Below are 23,844 nucleotides of genomic sequence, written 5' to 3' on the forward strand. Positions count from 1 at the left end.
GGGCTGCAAGTCGTTTGAAATAAGCCAGAAGCCTAATAGCTCCTTTGCTTGTGTATTTGAAATGGCACCCTAATCACTTTGAAGAGCTAATGTACTTCCTATGGGCCTGAAATTTCTCAACTGGACTCCCGTGGCAGAATTTGGCCTGGTAGTTAAGAAAATTAATTACTCTGATCGTGAGGATGAAGCAATAGTTCCCAACTCCCTGTAGTAATCATTAAAATGTCATCTACTTAGGAGACATCTTGGCACAGGATTTATAAGGTTTGTGAGCTGGGGACTAAGGTTCAATGATCCTTCCAGTGGTGGATCCTTGTTTTGGAGGAAGGCTTTGGGAGATAAGGTTTTTAAGACAGCAGTGAAATTATTACTGTACATCTTTTAATTTAACATTTGAATGGTAACATTAGCCACTGAATGATAGGAAACAAAGCAAAACCTAAAATGATTACTGCCCATCTATCACTCTGTTCTCTGTGGTTAGTGGTTGGTCCACCTCACGGGGGTATTTCCCTCATAAGAGGTAAATTTTTTAAGTTTTAAGTCCCATCCTTCTCCACTGTGAATCTTGGCCTTTTACCTAATGGAAAGAAACAGGGATCCGGAATCAGAAGACATAGGCTCAAGTCCCAACCTCAGCCCTTAGAAACTACAACATTAAGAAAACCTTTTAATGTCTTTAATCCTCCCTTTCGGTCATGTGTGAAAAAGGTCAAAAAAATTCACACTTATGAAAATGTCATCTGTGAAATCCTATCTGTCCATTCTTTTTGGAAGTCTTAAATGAGTTCCCACTATATTCCAGGCACTGAACTGATTCGTAGGTTGGCCAGGTATGGCCTGCCCTTAAGCTACCTATAACCCGCCACCTGTGTTTGTTAATAAAGTTTTATTGGAACACATACACACATGTTTATGTATAGCCAAAGGCTGCTTTATGCAAGAGTCAGATAATTGTGACAAGTTGCACAGGGATAAAAATATTTACTATCTGACCCTTTACAGGAAAAGTTTGATGACCCCTCAACTCAATACTAGAGGCATAAAGAGGACTCCTATCCTCACTTCTCCTATGGTCTCCTGCCATAGATAAATTAGTAAACAATTGCCATAAATATGGTGCAAAATAGCCACGGTGACACTATGAGAGCACCAAACGGGAGCTGGAATTTAGCCTAGAGAAACCAAAGAATGCCTCCCAGAGGAGATGGCACGGGCTATCTTTGAAGATGTCAGTTTGGCAGACAGTAGGCCTGCTACAAGCAGGGTACTAAGTACGGAGACGTGTAGAGGAGGAGAATGGTGATGTGTGTGGTGAAGAAATAGTGAATAAGAGATGTAGCAGAACATAAGTCCAGAATGTAGTGAACCAGAGCTAACTCATGAAAAACCTTTTGCAGGCTTTGTTGAGGAATTTGAAATTCATTCTGTAGACATTAGGTAAATCATGGAAGGGTCAGAAGCAGGGAGATTTCTATTTATAAAGATCACAGTCTTTAGAAGTGTGAAGGTTAGCCTGTAGGAGGGCAACCCTAGAGATAGCGAAACCAGTTGTGCGGGTCCAAGCTAGAGATCCCAAACCAGGGAGATGACAGGAGGATGGATGCAAGAGGCACAGAGGAGGTGGACTCAATAGGACATGCTCACCAAGGGAGGATTCCCAGGTTTTGAACTAGCTGAGTGGTGATACCCTCAACCCACATAGAGGAAAAGCATAAAATTAGAAGCATGAAAGAAGTTGAAAGTTTGGGGATGTGATGTGAGATTCTTTACACTTCGTTAGCGAATTCCATTTGAGGGTAAGCAATGTCTGTTGGGAATTAGGAAAGGTGATTGAGATCTAAGTATGAATTTGGGAGTCATCAGTTTAAAGATGGTAATGGGGTAAGGTCATGAATAACCCCAAGGGACAGAGTGAAGCCAGAAGAGTACTGAGGACAGATTCCTGGGGTTATATAACATTGAAGGAGTGGCCAGAGGAAGACACCGGGGAAAGAGTCTGAGAATGGCACACATGGTGACAGAAAACTTGGCAAGAGCAGAGATATTATATTTTGTGGTTGAGATTATTACTTCTCCACAGGAGATCTAGTAAATTCTCATGGTAACAGGACATCGGGTAGAATTTCTGGTAATAACCAGCTACTGTTCCATCCTTCATCCTTCCGTTCCTGAGAAATCACAGGAATAAACATAATAACCTCATAGGAAAACCACGTTATTCTATAGCATAATCGGGTCCTGAAAATATTGATAAAGATGGAAATTATAAAGAACTGAACAAGTCCCCTCTGCCATCAGATCTTAGGTTCCAGGAGGGCAGAAATTTGTGTCACACTGATTCTTCTGTATCCCCAGAGCTTAGTACAGAGTCCCACACGTTAGATACGCAGTTATTTTTGTTAAACACATGGAATCACAGGATTTCATTGAACGAGAAAATACTAACCTAATAGCCAGTAATGGTTCCAGTTAAGATCAACTGGAATCTTGGGACCTTGCTAGAGTTCAGACCAGAACCAGGGAATATTCCAGTTTGTGAATATTGGTTAGTAAGCTACGCCTCTCAAGCTTCTCTCTCCTCACCTGATATTTATCTTTTCATCATGATGGAGAGAAAAGCAGGTCTAATTGCAAAAGGATCAATATTAAATATTAAGACTGAGTGTTATGAGACCCTGAGCACAATGAATGAGTGGTAAAAGAGGTTTCCCCCACTGGGGGGTGGGGAGCATGGTCAGGGACTGTGTGACCACCCATCACGGTGGGAGCCTGTTAGGTCAATTCGCTGCAGTCCGGGGTGAGTTGCCAGGGCCTCTGATTTCTTAATAGTCTGGGATATGTAACAGATCTTGCAATAGAAAAACTTCCTTTCACCTCTTCTGTCATTGTTCCCATTACTAAACTAAAGCATCTCTATCACTCCCATCTCCTACCAACCCAACCACCCTGTCCTTCGTTGAGTCCACATCCCATATTGACTTCCTACCACCTTGAGTCATTGAGCATTAGGAAAACAAACAAGCAAAAATGATCTTGATTACAAAAGCTTACCCTCTGCTATGAAGTATATAAAAAATCTGATTCCCCTGTTTAACAGACACACAGCAAACTTCAAAGTGGAAGGGGGAAAAAAAACCAACCAGACCTCAAGTCACCTGATTTCCAGTCCACTAGACCACACTCTGCTTTCTTGCCAATACCAATACTCGATTGTGTTTCCAAGGAAGAAGGAATGGTAAAACAAAGAGTGAAAAAGACCAGCCGACTATGGTAGAGGCACAGGCCTCTATCACTTGAATTCCCTTTTTTTAATTGAACACCAGCTATAATCCCAGATCTTTAAATAAAATTACCTAACTAATTAGTAAATTGACATATTTATATAAGGGGTTTTCTGGCTGTCTGTTCTCTCTCTCTCTTCCTCCCTCCCTCCTTCCCTCCTCCCTCTCTCCCTCTCTCTCCCTGTAACGCATTGCTTTCCACCCGAAACACACCAGGGAAACTTTTATTTCTGGGGCTCTTTTTAAAAACAAGTTCCAAATCCACAGTCATCAATGCTGTGTGTGGAGTGTGCGTGTGCGTGTGCGTGTGCGTATACATGCACACTCGGAGAAAGCATGTTTTTTAAAAGGCGACGATGGTTCTGCCTTTTACCACCTTCTTTCTCCTCTTTAAATGGAAAGCACTGAACCCAGATGCCCAACCACGGAAGATATCCTTCCAGAAGCAGCATCTGGCTTCCTGGCAAGCCCTTCAGGCGAGTTGTTTGGGGAGCTTTGCAGTTGTCTCTCGGTCTGTCACGTGTATCAGATACCGTGGCCTCTCTGGCTGGCATGTCCAGGCAGCTGCCAATTCCTTTCAATTCACCTTTATTTCTGAGAACTAGTTTCCTCATTTTCATTTCTTACCGGACCTATTTTTTTTTTTTTTTCTCCCCACTGCCCATAAGAACTCCAGGACAAGACGAATTTCTCATTGCCTGTCAACTTCCTTTGCAGGCCTCTGTCTTTTGAACCCGAGTGAAATCCTCAGCCATTTAGTACTACATTAAAATAGGTTACTTTAAATAATATTTCTTAGCCATTTCTTGTCAGCAGAGCTCCTTGTAAACTGTGGGGTCGTTCCCTGAAAAGAAAAGCAAAACATTCCATTGGAGTAATTTATTCTGGTCTGCACACAAGACATGAAAGTATTCTTGACATTTGTGTATTATTTAGCTAAATCATATTGGCTCCCCACATCCTTGTCACACCATGAACAAAAGAGCATCGCAGGACTGGAAAACATGAAGCAACACGGCAGCATTTACAAATAGCACCTGCTTCAGGATATTAATTTTTAAAGTAGCTTCATTTTTTTTTACCTGTTTAAATATATATATATATATATATATATATATATATATATATACCTTTTTTTTTTTAACTTCTAAAGGATTCTGTGGGGGCTTTTTATGGATAATTGTTAAGAACACAGAGTCCGATGGTAGCCCACGCACAAGGAAGCCGTGACAAGGTGCTGACAAGTCCAGCAGCAGTACCCAGAATGCAGAGGAGAAAGCAGAAATTAGAGCTGCAGGGTGACATCCAGGAATAGTTAACACGGGGTAGCTGCACATTTCCATGTTGTTGTTTTTTTTTTTCCCCCTCATGCAAGAAAAAGTGCAGATTATGTATGAGATTTCTGATCTTAAGACTATTGTCTGGGCTGAGAAAAGATGGGACTTAGCAGTGGACAGGAGGAAATCTCAGCCATTAATAATAATTGGTCTGTGGCCAGTGGCGGACTCAACACACACTTGACTTTGAAGAGATACACAACTGAAATCATGAGCTTAACTGGAATGAGAGCGGCTGGGGAACAAGGAAATGAATGTAGGGGCTGTTTGGATCAGGACGTTGGGAAAATCTCCTTTGAAACCATCTGCATGACAGTAGAGCTCAAATTTAAGATTAGAATTTTTAAGTCTGTTTTATCTCTGCCTCAATGACATTTTTTGGTCTGTCATTTTTTTTTTCCTTAGGTTAATTTGTTAATGTGCACAAAGGAAGTTGAAAACACATGCAGAACTTAGAAACTTTACACTAAATGTTGCCCTTTGTGTAGAGATGACAGTGTCTCACTTCCAGTAATTTCTTCTCTTCTGTATCATATTTAGTCTTTTTAACCAGATTATTTTCTCTTACATTTCCCCTTTCTTCCCCCCACTGCCTTTCCTCCCTATATCATCATCATCCTTAAATTCTTCCTTCCCATTCCCCTCACTCTGGGAATTCTCCTTACCCTCAAGCATTGCCGCCTACATCAATCTACCACTTATTTAGGCCACAAGTACATGTCAGGTAACTCTCGTGATAGATACGGAGCTGGAAGAGAAGACAATTATACCAGGAGGCCAATAGAAATGTTATTCAGTTGTGATGTCTCCCTCCCCGCCCCTGCCAAGTTCACTTCCCCTACCTCATTCTCTCTCCCAACTTGGAGGCTCTGGCCCCTCCTCTTCTCATGAGATTGGCAAGCCAGTCCGTCTTTATAGAGATTCTGTTAGTCTACCCATCTGTTGGAGGAAACCTCTGTTCTTTTTTTTTTTCTTTCTTTTTTTTTTTTTTTTTCTCATTTTCAAAGACACAAGTAGAACCATCAGGGACAGAGCCATAGCCAGGGGGTAGGCAGGACACTGGCACTCCGGCTCTAACAACACTGTTTTCAGTTTTTAGTTTTCTGCTCTCCATGAACTGACAGTCCGCATACACCTCTTCATAAATATTTTTCCCTTCATCAATTTGTTCACTCATTCATTCATTTCACTCATTAATTAATTCCTTTATTTCCCATAGTGTCTGGGATATGAAAAGAAAAAAGCAATTAGCTCTGCTATAAAGGAATTTTTATCTAATTAATCTGTGTCTCTGTGCTCGGACATCAGAACAAATTTTCTCACATAGTGAAAAGATATACAAAGCGAAATTTTACCTAAATCTGATCCGCTACTCCCCCCCCCCCCCCGCCATTTGAACACGTTTTTAAAGCAATCATTTCACATCCCAGAAAAATTCTACTCTTAAAACACAACTCTTCTCCAGTTAGAGCACAACTCTTCCTCTTGGCTCCCTGCTCACCCTCCTTTTTCCGCTTCTTTTTCGCTTCCAACTGCCATTCCAGGGTCATAAGGACTTCCCCAGTACTGACCTTTGAGTCATCACGGGAAGGGGATTCCACTCACTCTCCCGAGGCCACATTTCCTGTTTAGGGTTGGAGATCCCCCACAGAGATAGTGAGGCATTTTATGGGTGGTTTACGTGTCCCACTATATTTTTCTAACCAACAAGAAGGGAGAAATGAAATGCATGCCCTGTTCTCTCTGGCCTTGCTCTCCATTCATATCACACTGAAAATAACCAATTCCTAGAGTGCCAAGCTCTTAAAGTAATTCATACTTCCCTGGCAATGACAGGAATTTATCCTTCATCTTGGCAGAGGAAGGCCCATTTTATTCACCCCTTATCACACTCTTGCTATTCTCTGCGTGAGTCTCCCCTCCAACACCCTATAATAGGCCAGGGGGGCCTAGAAGCAAGTGGCCAAACAGGGAAACGAAAGAAATGTTCACTGTCACATTCTAGGAATTTCTGATCCCAAAGCATTCTTACCCAAGAAATGGTAATACCCAAGAAAAGAGGCACGTGGCCGTGCGTGAGACCCTGGCCGTGCAAGAGACCCTGGGAGGTGGAGATAGTGGGAGAAGAGATGGCCAGAGAGACGTTTTGTTGCTCACGAAGGCAGCCACCTGAAAAACACCAGCTAATTAGCAGTCTGTAGCCACACAACACAGCAGGTTAGTACAAGAAGTGAACAATACTTTACCTAATTGAAACTACAGAGCGGACTTAGGTAGACTGCATGCAATTACACAGATTGGAAGGCAGCCAGGACACGGAGGTTAACAATCCCTTCTCTCACAAAAAGCACCGCGGGAACTTTAATGACCACCAGTGGTAAGGGCCGTTATCCTGCAGCCCATCCAAAAGGCCTCACCTCTCACAACCCAGATTCCATCAGAAGTGCTTAAGGGTGTCAACTAATTGGCTGAGGGGTGGGGGGTGGGAGTGTGGGGAGGCGCCCTCTATGGGCGCAGGTGTGCTTGTGCCATGTGAGTAATCCAATCCACCTTTCCCAGGAAATACGCTTTCCAGCACTAGGGTGGAGGGGGCTTCAAAAGACAGGGGACATTTGGGTGAGTCACGAGGTGGCCAGTGGGAGCTGGGAAGGCTCCTCAGCCTCCTTGTTTGGCAGCCAGCACTACTGAGGCCCAAGCATTCCAGAAAGCTCTAGGCTAGGATTTCTTAAACTTGAATGTGTTTACAAATCAGGTCACCTAGAAATCTTGTTAAAAATGTAGATTTTGACTCAGGGGGTCTGGGATGGTTCCTGAGATTCTGCGAAGAGAACAGGCTCACAGGCCCTGCTAATCCAGGAACCACACTTTCAGAAGGCAGTTCTTACTGGGAAGATGGAAGAGATCTCCCTGAACCAGAGAGCAGAGGATGGGCAAAGAGAAAGAGGACTTTAAAAGGAGTTTAGCATCAGAATAATCAAGTTCACTTTCATTTGTCCCAGGAACCAAAGAACAGAAACATGAGAGTCCAACATGGGACATAATCCAATCCAGTCCTAAAATCTACTCACAAGTGGCTTCCACTCTTAGGGGGTGGAAGGAAGCACAGCGTTTGATTCCCTGTACATGTTCCAGGAAGGAGACACCCACCCTGAACAGTGGCAGGATTTTCCACTCACTGGTTAGTGCTGTAGCAGAGACACACCAGCCAGAGCAGTCTGTGATGATGACCTCCCAAGAACCAAAACGGTCTTTCAAGATGAATCCAGAGAAGACAAGATAGCAGAATGCAGACCTTCAAAGCTTGACCAATGGACAGTGAAGGGAGTGATAATCTTCCTTCAAAGCTTTGTAAAATAGAATCAGAGTTGCTGAAAAACATCAAAGAATGGGCCATTTTTAAGCTTATAGTATGTGAATTTAATTTATTGCTGGGTGCTACAGAGGCTTTCATGCTAAAGCCTGCATGTACCATTAAAGATTTAATTGTTAGTTGGACTAATGATTATATTCTTTATCTAGTTATTTCCTAAGTGCTTCTTATACTGATATCTACATAGTTTGTGACTTCTTAATGATAGAATTCACTTTAAATGTGTGGAAAGAAACATACACACACACACCCTTAAAAAAGCAAGACCCAGCTAATCCCTGGTGAAAGGAGTAAGGGTCCCAACGTTGAGACACGCTGTAAACATGCTGTAAACTAGATAAGGCTAGAGTTTAAATATACATTTATCCTAATATATAGCTCATCAGTATAGCTGCAAAAGTGCTATTACTTGCCAAAGATATGTAAATTTAGGATATCATTCAAAATATATCACTTGAAATGCTCAGCTTTCTAAAGCCAGCGTGGTAAAGTACATCTACAAGAAGGAGAAGAACAGAGGTATCCATCAAGGAATTCAACAGGATCTATAGAGTGTCTACTCTCTGCTCCATACCACACTGGGGAGAGCTAGGTAATAAAAGAAGTATAAAATAAGAAGTACAAAGTTCTACCTTTGTAGAGCTACTAATCTAATGGGGACAAAGCACTTAAGAAGACAGAGTAGAGAATATTTAACTGTTAAACAGTAGGTACAGAGAGAAATAGACTAAAGGAGTTGAGAAGTCTTCAGTGAAAGGTGGAGATTGAGTTGGGCTTTGATGCACAGGTGGAATTTTAGAAGCACGGGGATGTCTCATAGGTCAGCTTGAGAAAGGCCAAGGGAAGCCAGGATGTGGCTGTAAGCAGCCTGTGCTGTGACAAGAGGCAAAGGAAGAGGAGACCTAAGTGCAGGGAGGAGCCAGGTTATGGATGCACCTGCAGAAAGGTTGGCATTTCATGTCTCAGACTCCATTAGGAACCAAGGCAGGTTATTGAGGAGGTGAAGAACTTCTGTTTTTTAAGTATCTCAAATTGAACAGTATCTCAATATCTCAAAGTTTTTGAACAGTCACATAAAAATGGATTTGGTGATACAAGAGCTGAAGAAAGGGGTTAGAGCAAAGCCAGTTAACTGAGCAGTTATCTTGCCATGACCCGAGAGCAATTATTCCCCTGTTGTCTGTGGAGCTCTGTGAGAAGAGTGTAATTCCTAGACAGATTTTCACAGAAGTCAGGAGGACTTGCTGATAGGTTTGATATGATGGGTGAATGACTGGGAAGAACTGAAGCTAATGCCAGGGTGTCCAATTAGTAGACTAAAGAGAATGGAGATGTCACTAGTGGAAACTGGGTCAACTTTGCGGAGCGCCAGCTAGGTGCCAGGTACTGTTCTAGGAACTTATGAAATATTAAGTAAACCTAACAGAAATTGTTTTGCTCACATGGAGTTTATGCAATACATATAATATAAAGAAATAAATAAAACAAATATGCATAATAAGCAGGAAATGCTACACGTAATAGAAAGTGGTGGCTGCTAAGGAGCTCAAAAAAGTGGGGTAGAGGAAGAGAATCAAGACTGGTGTGAGGATGGTTTACAGTAATAATTAAAGTCTATCGGAAAGAAGGTGAGATTTGAGAAAAGATGGGGAGTGTTTGAAGTGGATATTTGGAGTCAAACATTCCGGGCAGAGACGATACCTAATGTTTGGTATCTTCAAGCTATAGCAAAGCTGAGAGGAAGAGGAGGGAGTCACATCATTGACAAGGCCCTTGTGAGAAATTGGTCTTTTGCTCCAAGTGAAAGGAAAGGGACGACCAGTTGTACAGTTAGGAGCAGGAACCAACAGACATCTATCTTAAAAGAACCAGGGGATGCCTGGCTGGCTCAGTCAGTAGAGAGTGCAACTCTCAACCTCAGGGTTGTAAGTTCAAGCCCCACATTGAGTGTAAATATTACTTAAAAAATAAAATCAAATCTAGAGGCACCTGGTTGGCTCAGTTGGTTAAGCGTCTGCCTTTAACTCAGCTCATAATCTCAGGGTCCTGGGATTGAGCCCTGCTTTGGGCTCCCCACTCAGCAGAGAGTCTGCTTCTCCTTCCCCCCCTGCTTCTCCCCACTCTGTGCTCTCTCTCGCTCTCACTCTCTCTCTCTCTCTCAAATAAATGCAATCTTTAAAAAAATAAACTAAAACCTTTAAAAGAATCAGTATGCTGAGAACACTTCCTAGGAAAATTGGAAAACTATTTAAATTATTCAGTCACCAATCTAATTGGAAATAGTTATTTGTGGGTAGAAAGTGTTTCAGGCATTCACCTCTGATGGTTTGAGAGAATCTGAAGAAGTGAATTTCCATTCCTCAGTGTGGGGACAACTTTAGGCCTGTCACTTCACCTCTCAGCCATTGTCTGGTCATGTTCAGCACGGGAATAATGCCTAATGTTACCTAACGTGGTGTGTGCGTGTGCGCGCACACACGCATAATCAAATGAGATAAAGAAAGTGAAAGCCAAGACTATGTACTGTTTTAGAGTTTAAAGGTTTGAAAATCCAAGCAGAGGATCACTCCAGACACTTGATGTTGTACTAAATCCAAGAGGGAGAGTGGAAAGATCACTGGATTGAGAACTAGAAAACCTAAGTTTTTATCTCGACAATGTATTCCTTAATAGTGTCTCTTGGATAGCACAGCTTCTCAGAGCATCTGTTTCCTTCTCTGTGTTAAAGGGGGTTGTGATACCCACACCTCACAGGACTTCACTCAGAGTTACCTGTAAATAAACCCATTGTAAACCGTATAGCACCAAAGAGATGAAGTCGTCCTACCACCAGCTCCTCCCATAACCATAGACAGCTCTAACCAGCCAGTTGGAAAATTGTAATGAATCCTTTTCCTCATCATAGGTGAACTTTAATTCCTTCAGGGCAGGAATCCTTTCTTCTTGGAGTCAGTAGTACCCTGTGTAACTAGCACAGGCTAGTGCAACAGAAGATATTTAACAAATCATTTTAGCAGGTGGGTAAGTGAAATTATGACATTAAAGAAGATGCAGATTTGAGAATCAGAGTTTTAGGGTTAGTGTTGCAAGTTGTGAAAGTGGATGCACTCACCCAAAGAGTTTAGAGCCTCAAGACAGAGCATGGTATTAAACACCACTTCAGGGGCAAGCCCAAGAAGAGTCACTAACCAGCAAAGGGAAGCAAAGAAGAAAGCAAACAGATAATTCAGAATAATCGGCATTGGAACAACCCGGAGATTATCATCAAATACTCTAACTCAACACATAACTTCCGCTCCAAAAGGATCCAAACAAATTTCAATTAGCTGTCATTCCACCAGCCAGAAATCTCTAATAACCCCCCCATTTATCTAATAACCACACTCTCGCACAGAGATAACTCAAGTTCCTAATGAGAGCTTCAAGATTCAGAAGTTCCTTGTGAATTATCAAAGGATAACAACGTGGTGTCCATTGTAATTTTAATATTAATTGTGTTGTTTGATTACTGCTAATCCACAGATGATGATATAATGTAAGTGTTTTTCACCAGGGCATTTGCTTAATCAGAACCTTATACGCCCTGGGCTTTCTAAGGGAAAGAAGTTTACTGGGTATGAAGGAAAATTGCACACAAAAGCATCCTCCCAGCCTGTTTCTGCAGTACATCCTTACCAGGCCATCTTGTACCATACCTAGCCAATAATCTCACTTTGTTGTTCCTTTTTAACTGACGTTTTGGAATTCACCTGAAAACACCAACATGCCAAGACAAAACTTGGCCTGTGGAGGAGACACCATATTCAAAACCAATCTGGAGAAAACAACATACTCAGTACTTTTTTTTTTTTCCATTATGATCTTAATGTTTATTTTAATCAATAACACAATTTGAGGATGATAGCTCAGTCCTAGGAAAATCGGCCTTCCAGGCAATAAAGAGTTAAGACCAGAAAGTTCACTCCCTGTGCCCTTATTCCAATCCCTTCTTCCCTGCGGTACCACAAAATGAATAATGCCTTAGACATAGTTTTTGCAATGCTAATATTTGAACAGTAAAAGATACCTTAAGACCTTCATCAAGATTTTTTAAGGCCTCATTTAATGTCAGTGTCAAGGTTCTGTGACGAATAATTAATATAACAAAACAAGGTCTATGTGCCCATCGATTGCCAGGGGATTTATGCAGGTGACTCATTAATGCTGCAGGGGGTTCTGCATGTAAATCCCAAAGCCTCGATAGGGAAATGGGACCCAATGATTTTTTCCCCCTATAAAAAACACAAACAATGACAAGTATAAAAGCAGATAACCTGAATATCTATACAAACCGCTATATGGCTTGTAAAAGTTTTCCATTTACATCCTGTCACCTCTTCTTTTCACATGTATAAAAGATGGGACAATTACTTCAACAAACCTACCCATATAAATCAACGCAGTTTTGCTGTGGGAAGACTGGGTGTTTAAGGCATTTAATATTTCAGCATTGCCAGATTATCACCCGGATCCATTTCGTTTTGTGGTCAAGTGCATGATTAGCACTGTGACAGGATATTGGCCATTTTCGTATGAAGATCTGCAAATCCTAGTAAACAAATACCAGTTGGAAAAATTAAGAACAAGTCTGTGGACTGGAATGCACCCTACTTGTAATGGGAACAAAAAGCTGGCAATCAAATCTAAAGAAAAAGCTAAATCACAGCAGAATGACCTACTTTAAGGCATTTGCCAAAGAGGCAGTGTTTTTAGACAGCTCTTCTGAAGTAGCGTCTTTCTGTCTATGCCATCTGCAGATTTATTATTGCCTGAAAAAAACAACCAAAAAAAAAAAAAAAAAAGCTCTATTTGAATGATACTAAGAGCCTGGTCTATAGGAAAGATTCCAGTATTGTGGGCACCACACCCACACCTACTGATGTGGTCCAAGGTTTTGCTTTAGAGGCACCTAATTAAGAAACCCTGACTCATTTACATGGAGACGTTTGATCTAAATTACACTCCAAACCGCACCAAATTGGGAGCATCTGTGAATGTGAAATGTTTGTTCCCTGTGACGGCTAGAACAGGGCCAGCTCTGGACGGCACATGTTCAAGTGACGAAAAATATTTCACATGTAACGTACTTCTGAGACCCACTTTTCCACTAATAATTCATAGTGATCCTAACCAGTATCTGTACTTCCACAATTATTTCAGGCTGTGAAAAATTATGTCACTTTTTTTTTTTTTCCAACAACTAGAAAGAGGTAGAAGACCACCTACTTTGTCTGTTGTCATTGATAAAAGGCCTTCAGTGCAGCCAATAGCAACGAGGCAAGGCTGCATGGTGGCAGAGGCTGGTCATTATATAAATCTATCTCTTTAACTTGGGACCCAGACATGCAGAGCGACCATCTGAAGGGATATGTCGCAAGGATGTCCCCTCTCATCCCTGCCTTGACTTCCCTGGTTTCCCACTTGACTTGCCGATTCTTAGGAAAGGTTTGCCTCCCAACTCCTATGTGCGTCCAGGATGCGTTGCCCATAAATGTGAGGAGACTGACACATTCAATGAGAGGGCATTCAGGTGCAGTCCCTTTCGTTTCCATCAGGCAACATGTCTAAGAGAGTTAAATTAAAAAAAAAAAAAAAATTCTGCCGTTGGATGCTAGGAGAAGTACTCAGCACATAATCCTCAGGAGAGAGTGCTGTGTTTTAAGTACAAATAAACAGTGTTTTATGGCCGTGGCCGACCCTGCACTCTGGCACCTGATGGCCACTGTACCTTTCGAGGCCACATATCACCTATATTTCAGCAGGAGCCTAAGGAATCAGAAAGAAACTTTAAAAAATAATTCCAGATTTTTTTTTTGCCTAAGAAGGATATTAATGCATTGATCTCATGTACTGTTTTTTGCAGTAGCTAGAATGAAATTTGAATATATTAATATTTTCAGCAGCAGAGCCCAGGGAGCCCAGCTAATAACTTATGCATGGATACGTAGATATACTTCAGACAGAGGTAAGGTTTTCAGCTCTCATGTTGGTAATACTTAGAGAGATCGAATGAAAGGGGCTGTTCTCCCCGCGTCTTTGTTGTGGGCATGCATTGTCACAGTATGGAGCCAGAGTTCTTCTGGTTGTCTACACAGCCTGGATTCAATAAACTGTTATATATGCATATTATGACAATGTGGTCAAGGAAACCAGATTTTTTTACTCTACCTTCAAGTGCCTCTGTAGTCTAAATCTGGTGCTTATTTTTCTCGTCCCCATTCAATATGTTAACATATTCATAATTTAATACAGGTTACATTCATTTTATAATTAAAGTTATGGACTCGGTTGGAAAAGCATTCTGACTATACTATATGAAAAATAGCTTTTTCTCGATTGTACTCTATGGTTCCGTGTCAATCCTAAATCTGGATGGTCCCAGACTATATCAGCCTGCTAGGGTTGCCACAACAAAATACCATAGACTGGGTGACTTAACAGAAATTTATTTTCTCACACTTCTGGAGGCTAAAAGTCCAAGAGCAGAGTGCCAGCAGATTGGCTTCTCCCGAGACCTCTCTCCTTGGTTTGCAGGTGGCCGTCCTCTCTCTCCCTGTGTCCTCGTATGGTCTTTCCTCTGTGAGCACACCAGGTTTCCCTGGCGTCTTTTTTTTTTTTTTTTTTTTGTCCCAATTTCTTCTTCTTGTGTTGGATGAGGGCCCACCTAATGGTCTCATTTTAACTTACCCAGCAAAGGCCTTACCTCCAAATACAGTCACATTCTCAAGGTACTAGGGGTTAGAGCTTCAACGAATGAATCTGGGGGCCAGGGGATCCATAATGCAGCCCATCACAGAGACCAGGGATATTTTCGAATGCATGAGGCTGACATGCCCCATGCCAAAGGGGTGTCTGCAAGACCCAAACTGAATGTTAGGTTAATAGTTTTTTAAACCTGTGGTAGTGTTTCGGTGTGATTGTCAGACACTTTCTCCATCAAGAAGAAACAAAGATGACTTTCTCAGGCTTGGGAGGGGGCAAGCAGCATCATGAGGCTTCTCTTACCTTCTCGCCAGACTGGGAGGAAGCAGTTACTGAGTACAGTAAGCGTTACCACAGTGCAGGCCCAGCTCCACCCCGCCTTCAGGGACCCCTGGTCTAGAGGCCTAAGTGCCTCCCTCTCCATTACTGCGGCCCTCCATTAGGAACAGATAATGCGAGAGATATCACTTTCACAATAAAACAGTGCACTTACACCACACCTTTCAACTCAGCATTTCCAAATGCTTTAAAAATCATTATTATTTTTATTATTTATTTGTGGAATCCCAGCAGTCTACTCAGCACTGGGAAGTACAGTCAAAGCCACAGAGCTTCAGTCTCAGTCTTGCAGACTTCAGTGACGCTCAAGGGCCCCACCTTGATGTGCCAGTAAAAAATCGGAAGGTGGATGTCCGTATATGCACGCTTACCTCGAGAAAAAGGGAAGAGAAACTTGCTTGAGTTATTCTGCTCCTTGACTGGCTGAAGACATTTAGAAAAGAGCTGTTGTAGGGTGTTGTTCCTATAAACCAGTAACAAAACCAAGAGGAAAAAAAAAAAAAAAAGCAAGAAAGCACATACATAGTTTTGGACCTAAAATTCAGAAAATGGCAATGAATCGCCCTAATCAAGGGCAACTACAATAACACTTTAAAGGGGTTATTAATCAATGCAGGAAGAAGAAATCAATCATGCTCTGCATATTGTTCAATGGTCATTATTTCCTGGGTCAAATCTGCTTGACATTCAATTTAATACAGTCTTTCATCAAGCTGAAAAGCCCTGGAGAAACTTTCACTGGCCACCCACATGTTCCAATAGGGCTGGTGCCTCATCCACCTCAGTTCTGTTTTCTGGCTTTTTATTGTCGTTGCATATTTCTGCCTTCTCCTGAAAGGATTCTCCTGCTTTACACACCTTCCAAGGTGGTGAATCTGTGTTGTCTGTTCCTATAAGGCTAGAACCTGGTCCAGTGTCTGACACACAGTGGGTACTCAATAAATATTTGTGAGATGAGGGAGCAAGTTGTCACAGGACGCTTCAAAGCAGTCTGCAAGTGCATTTGACACATCCTGCTCCCTCAACGAAGTTATAAACTAAGACAGATGGCAACAAAGCAGAGATAGTCCAGATGCAGATTAAAAATCTAATGAAATAATGATTTCGATTGCTCGAAATCAAAGTGACCAAATGCATTTGTAGAAAGTATATGTTGAAAGTTATCTTGCCTAGTGTTGAAGTTAGCCAGTGGTTTTTTTTTTTTTTTTTTTTTTTTTTTTTTAGAAGAAGTAGAGTTCAAGAAAATTTGTGATGATGGGAGAGAGAAATCATAAACTGGAAGGGGTTGTAGAACATGAGCTGGGCGGGAGTGGGGGGGGTCACTGAAGGTCGAAATAGAGATCATTAAGTGGGCTCAGTAGATCAGAGGAGGCAAAGGAGTCAGAGACGTAGAGAAAAGTTAGATTACTTGGGGTGTTCTTTGAAAAGTAAAGACCACCGGGTATAGAAACGTACTCCAAGGATATTGTTAGAAACATGGGAACATCATTAGCAACATGATGGAGGAAATAATACAGTAGAAACTCAGGAAATAAGAGCTGCCATAATGCAGCCAAAGTGAGGAGCATGTTTATTGGGTCTCTTGCCTCCTACTGTTGGTCACCATCCTGGGCAGTTCTACGTGACACCCAGACTTGGGACCTTAGGTCGGGTCCAAACACACAGTATAATCATACACCTTTCTCAGTCCACATGGAGAGTACATCACAAAAGCGTGTTTCCTGTTTTTGAGTAAAATATGCACTTTTTCTTTGTCTTTCACCATCACCAATTGGTAATGCAGAAAGGCTATCTATCCTTGTGTGTCAGGCTGTTCTGAGGCTTAAACATCCTGAGCCCCCTCAGAGGAAGGATGCTGCAAAGCAGAGGGGAGTGTGGCGTGTTCTGAAAATGAGTGAACTAAGCCACTGAGAAGCTGCTGGGCTCATCTCGAAACCCACCAAGTAGCAGCAGCACAGCCAGAAACAGAGTTCAAAAGTCAAAAGTGCCTGACTCCCCTAAATTAAAACAATGTCAAAAAATTTCAAATTGCATGGCGTGGCTCGAGCTGCTTTATTTTATTTCGTATTTAGATCTCACATGTTTACATTCCAAAGTGTGATGTCTCTTTAAAAATGCAACTGTTGAGTTTAAAATCAGGAAGTAAGTAAAGTGGCTTCACAGAGAGACGCATATGGAAGGTTTTTGTTTTGGGGGGTGGGGGGAGGAGTTGGTTTTGTTTTTAGTTCTTTGGAATTTCAGTCCAATCAACACCTAGGCCACTCCTTAAAAAAGAAAAAGAAGAAGAAAAAGAAAATCCTTTTTTTCTTTTTGTTTTTCTCTTTCTTTCTTTCTTCCTTTCTTTTTAATGATTCAGTGTGCAGAGACTTCCTTGCCGACATCTGGGAGTTTAACCAAAGACATCCAAAAGGCAAGTAGAGGTACAGCAACAATAGTGAGCATCTAACCTTTATTCTCATTTTCAATAGGGAAATGCTTTATAGGTTTTCAAGATGTCAGTGCCCAAAGGGAAACTTTTCAATCCTCTCATTTCAAAGATGAGCAAACCTGGAAAGTCCCGGGTCATCTGGCCGGTTTGCAGGTCCTATAACACAAGTTTACTTCAGTGGTGGGGAAAAGAAATGGAAATGAGCCACCTTGAAGGCACTTGAGCTCCAACTGGCTAGTTATTCTGAGAAGTTAAATAGGATTCTGAGATTTGCAGTTTCCAACAGGCATGATTTCTCACAGAGGTCCCCTTTCAAAAGAAATTGCCAGTACTCCCTCGCTCTCTTAGCTTTACCTGGAATCCTAACCCTTACTTCCATGCTTGAATGCGTCACTCCACCAGACGCATGGATTTTCTCATGGATGCCACTGTACTGCCTGCATCCCCATCTGGAAGGGTTGGCCCACACTCCTCTGCTCCTATCCAGGTTCCTTTCTATGCTGTCTGCCCTTCCCAGATCCTATCACTTCTTCATAGAATCTGACTCAACGCCCAGCTTTTTAAAAATTTGCTTGATCAGAGATCTGGCCCTATCTGAAGAGGTCTTACCTACTCTCTACTCATAGCCCTTCTTATGAACAGCCATACGGGGGACTTGAACACTCACCTACAGCATAGTGAATCTAGTAAGCCAAAGCCTATCCTTGTGTTTTTTAATTCTTCCAGAATGCCTAGCATCAAGAGACACAATTTATTGAGCCCTAACCGTGTGTCCCATACTTTGCTGGATATTTAAAATATATTATCTCAATTTAGGAACCCTATAAAATAGGCATTATACTCAATTGATGTAGCCCAAATCTAGCATCCAGAGGGACCACGTTATTTTTTTTTCCTAGATCAGCCAACTAAAAAGTGGTGGCACCAGTGTTAGAATCGGGTCTGTCTGAACCCAAAGATCCTATACCTAACTCCAATGTGAAGCCGCCTCCCTTCTGAGTAACCTGCACATAAAAGTCACTAAATATTTGTGGATTTCATGAGTTGGTGAATGAATGAGTAAATTAACATGGAACCTGTTCCCCTGCACCAGCCTGACTTGCAAAAGAGAAAATAATAAGAAATTCTGAATCGTGGTGCCTCTGAACAGATGTAGTCACATAGAGAGTACAAGGAAAACAGAACTGTTTTTGGAAGTTAGCAGAACATTTGATCACTGGTCGTCTACCTGGAAGTGATATGACTCACAGGGAATGAAGCAAGTCTCCAGTGAAACTTGGCAAGCATTTGGAACTTTAGATCATGCATCTTAAATATTCTACGAACTTCACCCCTTATTTTCCCTCTGCTCTTGTTTTCTTACTCATTTGAAATGTAGCTTAACTTTTTTATATCAAATGCATGTTTTGTATATAGTAAATGCTTTTATTTGATACAGTGGAAGTATAAATCACTTTAGTACATAATAAAATTAATTAAGAAAATAAAACTGGTACTCAAATGCACAGAACAAGTTGAGACATGTTTATCCAAAGGATAGAAGTGGATGGCTCATGGCTTCATGTATCACTTCAGCCAAGCATAGGACTAGAATTACGAAGTTGTATTTCAGGGAAGGTCTGAAGTGTGTGGAGTTCCAGGAGGTATGTAAAGATACAACCCATCAGTATTAAAATCAAAAGAGTTTAGAGGCCAATGAAGCCTCTACAGGATTTTCATAGAATTAAAAAAAAAAAAAAATTAAGAAAAAATCCCAGTAAATAGTACAAATGTCTGAGTTTTAAAATGAGTTTTTCTTCAAACACCATAAAATTTGCAAACTGATATTTTGAAACACAGAGATGGGAATTGACTAAGACTGAAAGATATGGTTTTCTTGAAGTTTCTTGGTGAATTAATACCAAGACAATAAAGAAAAGCACATGTCATGACTGAGGCCACCTTCAGTTGTGTTTTCTAATGGTAACAGAGGCTGGGAACCACTGACCTAGTCCAGTCATATCACACCAATACTTCAATTTTAATAAAGAAAGGCCTTGTTCAGATTTCTCCAGTTGTGCTAAGCAGCAGTGACATTAAGGCGACTCTCGGTTCATGGGAACCCACTTAATTCAGTGAATGAGCCATAGAAAGGGAATCGGTTAGGAAAAGGGAGAGTATCTCTTACCAGATTGTCATTGCCCTCTGCTTTGTCAGTGGATGTTATTGTCTACGACATATTCTCAAGGGCCTCCAAAGAATCAGAGTCAAGCCCTTTTTAAGAGTGTTGAAAGGATGGGTATCTGATTTGTTTTAACTGCAGGCATGTGTGTGACCAAATAAAGCAGATCCCTGAAGAGTCTTTTTCCAGATGTATATATGACATTTGTACTTTATCTGAGCCCATTTTGGAGAGTGAAGGCCTTTCAAAAGTCATATAATCTGTGTGGATTGAGGGTTTGACACGCTCAAGAACCCAGATTTCAATTTCTAGTTACATCAGTGAGCTGTACCTTCAGTTACCAATTTCAATTCTAAAATAGAAAAATTAAAAGTGCCCCAACTTTGTTTTTCAGAAAACACTGTGGCAAATTTAACAAACCTATACCTGCAACTCATGTGTGAGAAGACAAGCTACCATAAGTTTTCAGTCAGAAACTATCTTTAGATTTATTCAGAGACTAGAATTGATTTCTATTTTTCTCACTTGCTCAGTCTATGCACTTGTGAAGCAAGAATTTTGCCTCTCTCTGTTAAAGGGTTCTATCTATGAAGATAGAGGTTCAAGGTCTTGAGGAGTCTTCCAAGTCTTTAACAGTCATCATAGAAGCCCAGATTGTAATTATAGTATCTATGATCTATTTTTCTTAAAAAATATAGCCTGATCTAAGTTTATTTTTACAAAAAAATTAAATATAACTTAACAAAACCTACAAATTCAAATACATCTTTATTCTAAACTTAATTTGCTTTTATCTCGGCCTGCCCTCATTCATGCTAATATTTGATTCGTAAGCTTCATCTTTTCATGGAGCGTCCAGCCTGACTAGTCTAGGATATGAGGGCAGTGCTCACCTTGGTTTCAGTGTGCATGAACACCAACTGCCCCTCCATACAATCGCAGTCCTTTTCTCGGCACAGATAACCAGGGCCGGCAGCAAAGGGTAAAGGAGATCCATCATGAAATGTCTGGTGTCAATGTGCTCTCTTGATTTACTTAGTGACCTTCAGCGTGCAGCCACACTCCTGACCCTCATGAGATGGAGCCTGAGGGGGAAATGGCACTGGGTACCAATTCCTATGTCCTGTTGTTCTGTGGTCTCAATTAAGTGCTAATTAATTAGCACTGGCATCTTTGGCATTGCTTGTCAAATTGCATTTAGAAGTATCTTTTCAGTGTTTACATATCAGTAGTCCAAAATCCACAGCTAAAAATCCCACGTGTGACTACATCCTTTGTCTTCCTTTTCAAAACTATGTTTTAAAATGCAGAAAATATATCCATAACCACTGCAGGTAGCTTTCAAATACAACAAATAGGAATTGGTATTGTCAATTTTGATTAATAGTACTTCATTAATAAACATCCTGTTATTCAGTCTCCACCTGCACTTGCTGATGTTGCCTGGAATCAATTAACTCATATAATTTGATTTATTTTACAAAGACATTTTGGGATGTGCTGTGCTGATGATAAAGGTCCTATTTTAACAGTTCTTGATTGCAAGTTAGATTGTACCTGAATGGATTTCTGTTTCTGCATGGATATGTATATATGAGTGTGTGTTTTGCAAGGGAGTAGGAAGCAAATACTGCTTGAAGAAGTCTTGAATTAAAGCATTAATTTTAAAACATGGTGGGTGGTATTCCTCCTTAATATTCTGACTTTCTCTTAACGGCCCTAAAAAATACAGATCTTGAAATGTTATGTATTCTTCCTTAATCAAGCTATTTTACTTAGCAGGTTGGTGAGTCTTCTTTTAAATCTAAGAGCAAAATGTATTACTAAGCACCAAAACTAAAACACCAGCTAGGGCTAAGATATTAAAGCCAGATATTAGATTCAGCTTTATGTATAATTTTGTTTTGTTTTGTTTTAGATGTAATTTCTCCTTCTCTCCTAAATATTTACAAGCCATGGCTTCTGGATCAATCCATTTGATCCCAATTATGTACATTATGAAAACATATCCTAGATTTCTATAGGTACTCGAGACATGCTAAGTGTGGTGTAAGTGACAAAAGTCTAACTCAAACGGTTCAGAGGAAAAAAAAAAAAAAGAATTTACTGGTTTACTTAACTGAAAGTTGCATGATTAGATGGGACTTTGGGCATGACTAGATCCAAGTGTCCAAAGGGTATTGCCAGGAATTTGCCTCTTTCCACCTCCAAACTGCTCATCTCTTGGTTAGCTTTATTTTCACTTAAAATGCTTTCCTTTCCTCCTGGCAGCAAGATGGTAGCAGCAGGATTGAATCGTACCAGCTTAGCATCCTCAGGGGCAAGTAAACTTCTCTTTTGTTGTGGGAATTGAAAATTCCCAGGAATAATTCTCCTTGGCCTGGCTTGGATCCCTTGTTTATTCCATACTTGTTCCTAATCCATTCACTGTGGCAGAGGAATGCAGGGCTCTCATGAGTCAGATGTGGGATACAAGCCCATCCCTGGAGCCAAGGACTAGGACAACTCCACTCAAAACACAGAGATTGGGAGTGGCGTGGAGGCACTTTGCCCCAAAGATGGTCTTACCAAAAGCAAGAAAAAATGATGAACAGAAGGGAGAAAAATTCCACATATTCACAGTAGTAAATTATAACTACAATCTCCTATTTTCCCAACATCACTAACCTATCTCTTATCATAATGCTTCAATCAATACTTCAGTAGAAGTAAATGAAGGCCAAGTTACGTTAAGGACCGCTGGTGTCTATACGTAAGGAACGTTTCCTATCTCTCATTCCCATTTTCTAGAGAAATGACATCAAAGCCCATGAAGCAGAACTGAAAGAGTATCTATCCATCCACCCATGCATTCCCTCATCCATGTAACGCTAATGAGGCCCTATGATGAGATAGGTACTGAACTAGGCACTAAAACTACAAAAATAAATAAGGCAGCTCCTTAAGGAGTTTGTATGTGGAAGTACTACAGTATAGTGATAAGAGAGAAGGCTGTGGAGTTAAAGAGAGCGGAGTTTCAACCCCAGGTCTTTTACTTATTAGTTGTGTGAATGCAGACAAAGTTCTCGTTCATTTTGTGCTTTGATTTGCATATCTAAAAATAGATGTACTGTAAGAATTAAACGGGCAACATATATGATCTGCTCAGCATAAGACCATGAGGACATGAGGTAACTATTCAATAATTCAAAGCTATTACTATGTATATCAAGGAAGATAATGCAAACAAATCTCTTTACACAGTGCCTGACACATAGTAAGTATTCAGGAAATGGTAGTTGGAAACGATGGTCATATGAAATAGAATGAGGGGCTAAATCTAGGAGAAAGCAAAATTTTAAAACCCAAGAAATAAGAGCACCTGGCTGGCTCAGTCGGTGGAGCATGGTTCTCTTGATCTCGGGATTGTAAGTTCGAGCCCCACATTGGGTATAGAGATGACTTCAAAATAAAAATCTTAGAAAAAAGAAAGACCCAAGGAATATTTATGATGATAGACTTGGGAAAGACCTTGAAGGTTCACTCAGTCCTACCTCATCTTCAGAGAAAACCCTTTCGTAATTTTAGATAGTCAAATTTATCCTCTCTTCAAAGAAAGTGCTCCCCGAAGCAACTCTCTTCCTTTTTGCTCTCATATATCATCAGTTTACATAATGTTTAATTAAATTACATGATTATAATAATAAGTACAACTGGCATAAACTTGTTTGAGACTCTCCTGGGACTTCCTTCTAGTGGGAACAGATGCACACAGTTGAGCCATTAACTAGCCACGAAGATCCAGTGTACTGTGGGTCAGTATACTTTCCAGAGAAAATAGAGAGCTGGTTAAGCAGAAGTCAGCCAAGAGAGCTTCTATGGTATTTCAGCTATCTTCTTGCTTCTCTTCATCTTCTTGAATGTCCCTAGTTCTTGAAAATTTGGCAAATTTGGCATACTTGTATTTTTTAAACATTCTTCTATAGCTGATAGGCTTAAAATTTTATAACCAGAATTTTAAACATGATTTCTAGAATCAGTCTCGTTATTCCATAGTCACAACTTTATATTGGGCAAAATAAAGCAATGTAAATAGAAAATGGTGGAACACGAAGGATGAATACTGGGCGCTGCCCTAAATCCATTTATTTTTTCTTTTTAAATTTAAATTCAACTAGCCAAAGTACATCCTTAGTCTTAGATGT

The 23,844-nt window shown here is 40.8% G+C and overlaps 1 protein-coding gene across 2 annotated transcripts in view; it reads left to right on the forward strand.

Moving 5' to 3' along the window:
- ARHGAP15 (Rho GTPase activating protein 15) overlaps positions 1-23,844 on the forward strand; it is a 609,765-nt gene that overhangs the window by 556,507 nt on the left and 29,414 nt on the right. Inside the window, exon 14 of one of the 2 annotated variants that reach the window (XM_038565115.1) lies at positions 7,621-8,110. The exons of the other annotated variant lie outside the window; for it this stretch is intronic. Coding sequence (XP_038421043.1) covers positions 7,621-7,642 — 22 coding nt within the window. The 3' untranslated portion in view covers positions 7,643-8,110. Of the gene's footprint in view, positions 1-7,620; positions 8,111-23,844 lie in introns of those variants that run through there. 2 annotated transcript variants of the gene reach the window in all.

The sequence above is a fragment of the Canis lupus genome, chromosome 19 (genome assembly GCF_011100685.1).
Source record: "Canis lupus familiaris isolate Mischka breed German Shepherd chromosome 19, alternate assembly UU_Cfam_GSD_1.0, whole genome shotgun sequence".
Lineage (NCBI taxonomy): Eukaryota > Metazoa > Chordata > Mammalia > Carnivora > Canidae > Canis > Canis lupus.